General features: G+C 35.5%; 1 protein-coding gene across 1 annotated transcript; it reads right to left on the bottom strand.

Moving 5' to 3' along the window:
• Positions 1–6835: 6835 nt before the first annotated feature.
• On the bottom strand, positions 6836–10012 carry LOC143635840 (putative NAD(P)H dehydrogenase (quinone) FQR1-like 1). The gene is made up of 4 exons (XM_077103575.1): positions 9874–10012; positions 7678–7771; positions 7302–7564; positions 6836–7218 (listed from the first exon to the last, which is right to left on the bottom strand). The coding sequence occupies exons 1-4, from the start codon at positions 9894–9896 to the stop codon at positions 6984–6986; spliced, it is 615 nt and encodes a 204-aa protein (XP_076959690.1). The 5' UTR covers positions 9897–10012; the 3' UTR covers positions 6836–6983.
• Positions 10013–10304: the final 292 nt, after the last annotated feature.

Consider the following 10304-nt stretch of genomic DNA (forward strand, 5'->3'; position numbering starts at 1 on the left):
TATAATACCCTAATTTGTTTAAAAGATAACGCAAAGTTTAAAAAGGATATATTGAAAGTAACGATCATGCCAATTTGCTACATAAGGTAAAGTATATTAGTCCGAATTGAACATGTGATATAACATTGACAAATACTTTTCTTAGAAAGGAATTTTCCATGGAAATCACACAAATAACCACTTTAATCAATATAATGTATCAAAATAGCTTTTTGACACAACCATTTCATCTATAGCCAATTGAATTCATGCAATTTGACAATAAGCAAGTAACAAGTTGATGTGTGAACGCTTCTTACATGGTTTCGTAGTTTCAGTGAACTGCATGACTGTATCTAGCGAAGCGTGTAACAGTAAATTACACGCTTCAAATGTTTATATATGTAAAAAAAAAAAAAATTGTGTAAAAGAGAAAATGTAAAGCAAATTGGTAAAATAACTAGATTTAATCATAGCCATCCAATGTGAGAGTTTTGAGGAGTGAAAATGCAAATTTGTGAAAGTGGGATGCATGTTTGAAGGTGAAACTATTTATTTTGGGTATCAAAAAGGGAAAATCACATAACATATTACTCTCATATAAAGTTACCATGCAAATATATAATTATTTTATCATCATATGCGTGTGTACATTTTAAATTCACAAAAAACAACATTTATGATTGAACTTTCATATTTGTATCCTAGTCTAATGTTACATGGCATGCATATTTTATGATGTATCATTGCATATTTTGGAAATTAAATTTCTTAGAATGTAAGATTTAATGTGTGGGAATGATGTAAGAGTGACATAAAGAAAGAAGGACAAAAAGAGAAGTTAAAGAAAACAAAAAGGAAGTAACTAGTCTATGTTTATATTGTTTATTATTTGAAGGGTCGATAGCGACAACACTAACACCTCTCATTTCCCTTTAATAATACTCATTCCCACCCAAATACTATCCCATCATTACCATACTTGTTTTCATACATTAAATTATGACCTCCTAGCTAGCTACTTGCCATCATACATGCATTTTAGCAAATAGCAAGAGAAAATTACGTGTGATTCTTTTCACTAATGCACCTGTTAAACCGTAACACGTTTAATTTTAATTCTTTAATAATGTTTGAAACTACCCATAGTATCTGAGTGAGTCTTCCTGAGATGAGATGTGAACCGTTGGACAATGATTTTGACGTTCTAGCCCTGACTCACACAAGAGCATCATAAAGGAGGAAATTAATCATTGTGGGGAAAACCCTATTGAGTGGGTTTTGAACATGAGACCTTAATGATCTGTAAGGCCCCGTTACTGGTAGCCCTACTTTGGTGTTGGATTTACTCATAAACATAAATCTACAAATCATAGTTAATTAAAACTTTCGCGGAATAATATAAAACATCAATCATTCGTTACATATATCCATAATTTGTCTTTCAAAACATAACATAAATCATAACATTCAAAACATCATGACAATCTTCGGATGCCAGCCTCTTCAATCCTGCCATGTGTCCATCTCAAACTAGCTGTCTCAATCTGTTAACCTGCGTGCATACTAAAAGTCAGCTACGCTGAGTGAGTTCTAGTTAATCACATCACTTACTTTACATACACATATACGTGCCCGATGGTACGCATTACATACTTAACATGTCCATCAATCATCATACGCAATCATAACTAACCTTACGTTATAAAGAGCATTCGCCCTACATACCTCGGATATTATTAGGGTCCGGTACCCTCCATCCTCGGATATTATTAGGGTCCGGTACCCTTTCTTCCATACCTCCTTAACATACTTTCTATATACATAATCGTAAGTTTGGCAGATACATACATCTTTCATTCTTCATATTACAACATACATATGACATCAACCATTTCCTAGCAGTACATGCAATTCCGAAGATCGTTCATGTACCGGCAAGAAACCATTCATACATTTCACATAATATATATATGGCATACACTTATCACTTAGGATAAGTGTATTAACTAATCACATCGAGTATGCACACAGCCCCGAAAACGTAACAAGGAATGGGGCTAGAAACTCACCTGAAGTCGGTTACGTTCACCATTATTTGTTATTCCCTTCTTCAGTTGGGCACGACTAACTGTATAATAATTACATGCATCAATTAACTATCACTACTCATTTCGCGTTTCTAATCTAATTATTACCCTCAACGAACGGGGTCAGGGGGCAGCGCCCCTGGCAGCGGGGTCTAGGGGCGGCAGCCCCTAGCAGGGTCCAAGGGGCAGAGCCCCTGGCTGGGGTCGAGCTGCCAGGTCAGATTGGAAAAATTTTATTTCCATTAACTGTTGTAACCCATTTTCCATTAGGATTTTAAATTATTATTTAATTCGCTAACTCAAAGTTCAAGGGCTTATTTGTAATTAATTCATTCTTTTAGAAGTCAAGGGACTGTTCTGACATTCTTTCAAAGTTCTAATTCGTTATGCAGTCCTTAACGAATGGGAGTTCATAGCGAATTAACTATTATAACGAGTCTGGCTTTGTAACTAATCAAGCATTATAATGAACTGGTCCTTATGACGAATTGGACCCTTTCACGAACTGGTCCATATAGCTAATTGGTCCATCTAATTCGTTTTCTCTTTTAACGAACTGGTCATAACGAATCAAAGGTAATTCGTTACCCCTTCCCCTAACAAATCAGAGACGAACTAGAGCTAGTTTGTCGTGCTCCCTTATGCGAATTAACTAACGAATCACCCTTCAATTCGTTAAGTTCCCATAACGAACTAGGGTTAGGTCAAGGAATGTCAGAACATTCCCTGACATTCCAGTTACCTCGTATTAACTTTTCCGGCGCCACTGCCGGAAAACCGCGGATTCGCCGGAAAAACGTGTTTTAACTCGTTTTCACCGTTTTTCGTCTCGTTCGATCCAGATCTGAGCTAGGGTGATCCCTAAGCTCATCTTTGGTTCGGTTTATACCCGATTCCATCCGGATCTCGTGACTTAAACGGTTTAACGGTGTCGGCTCGTAGTTTCGCGATTATATCTAACGGGTTTAAGTTAATAAACACCATACTAGTATTACCTCGGGTCGGTGCTCGGTTTCCTTCTTGGTTTTGGCTAGAGAGAAAAGAGAGAACTAGAGAGAAAGCTTAAGTGTGTTTTTTGGGTGGTGTATGGAATATGTGTGAATGAGGATTAAATGGAGATTAAGGGTTTATATATTTATGGATCATGGGCTTAAACCCATGGTCTTTCCTTCTTTCTTTCCTAACCCAAGTCCATAACCCATATTCATTTACCCAACACTAGCCCAACTCGTATTCTATTTATCTAAACCGATAACGACCCACCATAAAATAACGAAATTTATTTTATTATTATAACCAAAAGTAGGATGTTACATGATCACAAGCCTTAACCGTCATCCCATGTCATTTAAACATAAGTTCAGTTGCCGTAACACGTTTAGGTATTCAACTACAATGATCACTGAGTGTCGGAATGTTAACTTTTTTATTTGACCACGCTTTATGATATCTGAGTTGTGAATCAGTGTAGTATAATGGAGGTATGATATGTTGGTGAATTTAGTATCATCAATCAATATTATTTAGGGGGTGTTTGTTTTTTCTTCAAACATCTTCAAGGGAGCTAATGTCTGCACGCGCGCAGACATTACCCTTGAAGACTGTTTGTTTTTTTTCTTAAAACAGATCTTAAGTTATCTTCTTTTATCTTAAAAGAAAAGCAAAGAAATCTTGCTTAAAACATCTTCGCAAAAAAATCATACTCTTATCCCTTTGAAGCCACCCTCTCATCCACTCCTCCCACCACCGTCCGCCACCACCACCCACCGTACGCCACCACCACCATCCCCCACTGCCACCGTCCACCACCATCCACCGCCACTACCCACCGTCCGCCGCCACTACCAGCATCCACCACCACTACCCATCGTCCGCCACCACCACCACCACCACCATCCATCACAGCCACCACCAATCACCACCGTCCACCACCCACCACAACCGTTCATCACCACCACCACCCACTGTCGGACGCCATCACCGTCAACTACCACCGTCCACCACCCACCAAAACCGTCCATTACCACCACCCACTGTCCACCACCACCATCCATCGCCACTACCCACCGTCCGCCGCCACAATTTTATTATTATATTTTCTATGTAACTTGAATAAATGACTTCTATCTTGTGAGATAAGTTTGACAGTTATGCAGACAGTATCAGCTTATAAAAACAAACAGTCTTATATTTTCAGCTTGCAGATCTTCAGACCACATCTTCAGTTGCAGACATGAAAACAGATGAAATCAGCTTGCAGACAGTTTATGTCTGCAAAAACAAACAGCACCTTAAATGTAATTGGATTGACTTTGTTAACCAAAATGGCTTAAAATATACCTCAAACAGGTCACAATGTGCGGATTGCATTCTTGTTTGAGTTTTATTAGCATTCTAAGTACTTAGGAATCTAGTTGGTTCATAGGGGCAAACTTGTGCAATGGGGTTCCCTTGCTAGGGGTCAAAGGGCAGCGTATTGGAAACGAGGTCCAAAAGGCCAGGTGATAACCCCCTGGCTAGGTATTTTTTGTTTTGATGAACGACCATTGATTGGAAATTCATTAGATCTTGCGACTTGTAATAATTCATATAAAAACCAATGCTGAAAGGAAACTCGCATTTCAGTAAATGTTTTGATAAATGATCGTTAACAAACGTGGGATCCTAATCATATATATATATATTTTTTTGAGATGCCACTTGAATAAAATCACATCTTTTCTGGCTAGAAAATCCTAACCAGGAAGGAAATAAAAAGGCAATTACATATTAAATAACGAGTTTTTAAGCCACTCTACCTTACATAACTTAAATTACAATCGGTTTTTTATGATCACCAGATGTATATTTTATTATAATATTTATACAAGTACTATCTTACTGTTTAATTGTTTATGCAGTATTATATTTGTTGCGGTGACTTTTGTGACTTGTGACTTTTGGATTGTTAGCTTTGATCAATAATTAATAATTGGCCTATGAAATTCTTACAAGAGAACTTCGGTTTTTTTTATATAGTTTGTTTAAATTTGTCATTTTAATCTAAAAGTTTAAAATTTGTTATTTCGTTTCTAAGGTTTCATTTTCGTTGCAATTTCGTCCATGTTGTCCGTTAAAATTTGTTATTCAGTCCAAAATATGTTAACGAGAAGGACGAAAATCGCAATGAAAATGTAACCTTATGGACGAATATAGCAAACTTTAAACTTTTGGACTAAAATAACAAATTTGAACAAACTACGAGAATAAAAACCACATTTTACTCAATTTATACTTTTTTAAGTCTGAAAACGTACAATTATAATTGCACAGAGTACTATGACATGCCTTTTGACTTAAAATTTTTTAGGTAATAATTAAATATTAATCAGCCTATCTTCACACATATTTGTGAAATGTGAATCATGAAACAAGGTAACCAATAAACAACCCGGTCTATACGGTTTAATTGTCAAACAAAGTGATTGAAATAAACACTTGTATTTATTGAGATATGATTGCCCAACCAATTATGAATGTGAATAATTTATAGAGCTATTTTGACAGAGTTGGTCCTGAGTATTCAAGTGCCCAAGAGTAGCAATAAAAAGAACTGCCCTAACGAATCTTACAGACTGATTTTCTTTTAAACGATGGTTAACGTTATAACATAAAATAACAAAATGAGAGAACTCTTGTTCTGATCCATGTGGGTTGTTGATTTTAATTGTATTGGTTCCATCGACAAATCTTTAATAATTTGAGTCTTTAAAGTTTCATATTGTAACAGTTTCGGTCCAATTGGATGGGGTTTAAAGGAGAAGTATGACTCCGTTAATCAGTTCGATTGAAACTGTTACAATATGTATCTTTAATTACTCAAATTGTTAAAGGTTTGTCAATTGAACCAAAATAGTTAAAATCAGCAAACACAGGGAACAAAACAGGAGTTATATAGTGTTAGTTTTGAAGTTTTAATGTTTTATATAAAGGCCCAATAAGTTTTTCAATTTATATTTTTAAAAAATAAATATATAAACTTAGTGCCCCGGAAAGAAAAAAAGGTGCCCGGACTGAGAGTCTGGCTTGCCCTTGCCTAGGTCCGACACCGCTATTTGAGAGACCAAGAATCTGTTTTAAGAGAACCTTATTGATAAGCACAACATGAATATTGATATGAGATATTGGACTGAGTATACTTTAATGACTTAACATGAATAGAATGAACCAGAATTTGAAGTGATAAAACACTATTAAGTGTTTAGTTATGATAAAATTGGATACCAATAGTATGCTTTTGGATAAATATAAGTAGAGTTAAATTGATAATTTATAATTGTATATGATAAAAATGTTAGGTTTGGTTTGCAAAAACACATAAAATAAACCACAGAAAAATAAAAACATGAGAATTTACGTGGTTAGGTCTAAGTTGACCGTGATATACTATTATTATTATTGCCTCTGCTCTTGTGACGTAACATTATAAACAATGACTAGAATATTTTTATATAGAGATTAAACTATTACAAATTTAGAGGACAAGAAAAAATGATTAGGCCCCGATAATGAGAAGAGTTTCGGTTCAAAATCTCTTAATGTCTTTAATCTTCATTAACCCAATAAAACATGTCTTCAAATTAACCGGGCCCAAACTGAGGCCCAATTCTTCACAAACCCAACGAAAAAGGGCCGTAAGCCGTAAGAACACACAAGTTTTAAGTTTACCCAACAAAGAACACACATTATGTATAAAACTTCTTTAGAACATGTTTATAGCACCTCAGTTTTGAAATGTATAACAAATCATATATATTATTATTGCTGTTTGTGACCGACAATTACGAAAAAACGACATTAAACGAACATCAAAATATTTTTAAAAAAAGCAACAATCATCTTGTAACAATCACATATAGAGATATTAAACCATTATTATGCAGCAGCACCCTTGAGTTTCTTAGCAACAGTGGCGATATGTTTGCCCTGGTGAAACGCCTGTTGCAGCTCGAGATCAGATGGTTGTCTCGAACCATCCCCTGCGTAAGTCCCTGCACCGTACGGACTCCCACCTTTCACCTGCTCCATTTCAAACATACCCGCCCCAAATGTGTACCCAATTGGCACAAATATCATTCCATGGTGAACCAGTTGAGTTATTGCAGTCAAACTGTAAATAAAACATTATATAAAATATATTAGTTAGCATTTACTGTAAGTTTGTAACTATTTACATAATTAGTTTTTACTTACGCGGTAGTTTCTTGACCGCCACCTTGGGATCCGGTGCTGTAGAAGATGCCAGCTGGCTTGCCAGCGAGCTGTTGGGTTCTCCAAAGGCCACCAGTGGAGTCAAAGAAGGCTTTGAATTGAGCCGACATCATACCGAATCTTGTTGGAAACCCGAACACAAATCCATCTGCTTCAGCGAGTTCGGTTGCTGTGATAATTGGAGCATCGCTCTTTGGTGGTGCGCTCATTTTCCCGAGCACGTCTTCGTGCAGTGTCTCCGGGACCTGCATTGGATTAAATAACAAGTTAATAATAAACTTTATTTGACCTGACCCGAACTGACCCGGCCCGTTACTCGTTGTGTTGGGCTTACAAACAAGATAAACATATTATTTACCTGCCATAATTTGGCTTCAACTCCTTCAACAGACGCGGCTCCTTTTTTGATTTCTTCAGCTAGCTTTTCGACATGTCCGTACATTGAGTAGTACCTGTTAAAGAAAAGAATTAACTTTCAGTAACCGAGAAAGTTGTTTATATAACAAATACAGTAAATTTCTAAAATGTGATTTGTTTCTGTAATAAGAAAAGATAGAAATATTAGTTTTTAAAGGACTCGATCGCGTTTATGTGATCATAGTAAGTTAACGCAAAAGTCGGTCGCTTATATTATTTGGGAAAAATAGGTATTTCATAGTTGTTGCAGACTTGCAGCCTTGCAGGACAACTGTATTTCTATTTTTATTAAGCATTTATACACTAATAACTGATTTGATCAAAATCAAAAGTTTAATATTCACATAATTGTTTCTTTCGAGCAGATGTAATACTTAATGAGCTCAAAGAACACTCTTTGTAACTTTCTGTGAAAAAATTATGACTTTCCAACAGTCTTGGTAATAAGACAATATTAGATGTTAAAATTTGTACAAAGATGATCACAAACAAGACAAAAAGAATTAAGTACATTCTACACCTAACATATTAATACACACCATGACATGTGTCAGGTGTGATGTAAGGTTCTGGTACATACTAGAAACAATATAACCAATTGCCTTATGTGGTGTCTTTCTCATTCACCTAAATCTTTTATCATCTTAAACTTGTTGCACCATGTTACTTGCTACCAAAGGACTGGCAACACATCTTTCTCAATTCAATGTTTCTTCCACTGGTCCATAATTTGATTTGTTACTTTCCATTTTTTAAGAAACATGTTTTCATTCTTATTTCATTGACTAATTTTTGATTATGTTAGCAGTCATTATATCAATCAACATCACTTCATTACTACTTACAATAACATTCATAAACATAGACACAAAATTTCTTATTCCTAATATCAAAGGAGATGAGCATTTTTTTACAGAATACCGGTACCGATATGGTATTGACCGAACACAATCGGTACCGGTACCCATACATGTTTTTCATGTTTTCAGTATCGGTACCCTTCATTTTTGGTATTTTCAAGGGTACCTGTACTAAATCGTACTAAACCGAAAAATTATATAAGATATTCGGTATAAGATTTTGCTCATTTTCGGTATCTGTAATTTTCGGTACGGTACCGATCTCATCCTTATTAAGCAATTGAAAATCTTTACCAATCGATCTCTTCAAAATACATCACTAATTCTGCACCTAAACACATATCACACTAATCAACAGAATTCAAATCAAACCTCATTTTTTTTAATTTACTGTGAAATTTTATTAATGCAAAGGATTCAATTCCAATAGATGGACAGGTAAGCAGACAACAATCCACACTGCAATCCCATTTTAAACGACGAATTTAATCATCCAATCGATCCATTGAAAATGCACGTCTAATTCAACTTCCGATTACTAATTAACTAATTCTACACCTAAACAAATTATATCATCACTCATCAACATTCCAAATTCAAATCAAACCTCATTTATGCTCATTAGCAGTACCTAATTTTATTCTACGAATTTATTCAACCGATCCGGATCGCACAAATTCAAATTCATCCGTAACAACTAATAGATCATTCGTTTAACGCTTAATCATTCCAACCGAATGTTCTTCAAACGCACATCTAATGCTACTTCCTAAACACATATCAATCAATAAATCATCACTTACTCATCAACGCTCCAAATTCAATAAAATCCAATCAAATCAGACCTCATTTTACCGATACCTAAATCTACTTAACGAATTCAGTCAACCGATCCGAATCGCACAGATTCATATTCCTCTTCAACAACTAACAGATCGTCTAGTCGTTCACAATGCTACTATCGATATCACTAATTTAAACCTAAACCTAAACCTAAACACATCATCATATCACATCATATCATATCATTACTAATTAACTAACTCTATCAATACATATAACTTAATCAACCGATCTGAATCGCACTAATTCACATTCGTATTCATCCTCAACAACAAATAACAGATCGTTCGTTCAATTCATCGATTCATAATCAATTAACTTCAGTTTACGTAAAATCAAATCAAAATCAACAACTAATTATCAACTATCAACATCACAAACTGCGAAAACGATATCGAAAGAGATAGATTAACATTAGAATGAAAAGCACGTACACGATATACACTTTAGTAGCCATGGATGATGATGATCAACGGAGGTGGGTGTGTGTGTGTAGTACGGTCAACTGTATTGAAACTGATTGAATGAATTGACTTGCCAACAATAAGCACTAGCGTGTGCTATTTATACTGGGAGACTTGAAATGAGGCCAGCTGGCATATTAATTGTTGATATTATACTGGGATTAATACTCTAACGACGTCGTATTGGTTGAGATGGGCATGAGATATGCGTGGGTAATGATGGCATGTTGTTGTCACGCCCACCATCATTTTTCATTCCTAAAGACGTCTTCTCCTAAACTTACTACCACTATCATTATTACAACTAACGAGTCGGGTCGGGTCGGGTGGGGTTCTAACTTTATTGTATTATTCCGACTCGGGTTGTATACGGGTTTTTTAACTTTATTGTATTATACTGC

This window comes from Bidens hawaiensis, unplaced genomic scaffold (genome assembly GCF_021521415.1).
Source record: "Bidens hawaiensis isolate Kalapana, Puna unplaced genomic scaffold, B.hawaiensis_p1.1 tig00007737_1, whole genome shotgun sequence".
Lineage (NCBI taxonomy): Eukaryota > Viridiplantae > Streptophyta > Magnoliopsida > Asterales > Asteraceae > Bidens > Bidens hawaiensis.

Excerpts from the sequence above, each read along its gene's own strand:
- LOC143635840 (XM_077103575.1), bottom strand. The coding sequence starts at position 9,896 with ATGGCTACTAAAGTGTATATCGT. Across the intron at positions 7,772-9,873 it reads GCTACTAAAGTGTATATCGT|GTACTACTCAATGTACGGAC; the intron begins GTACGTGCTTTT and ends TTTCTTTAACAG. Across the intron at positions 7,565-7,677 it reads TTGAAGCCAAATTATGGCAG|GTCCCGGAGACACTGCACGA; the intron begins GTAAATAATATG and ends AATCCAATGCAG.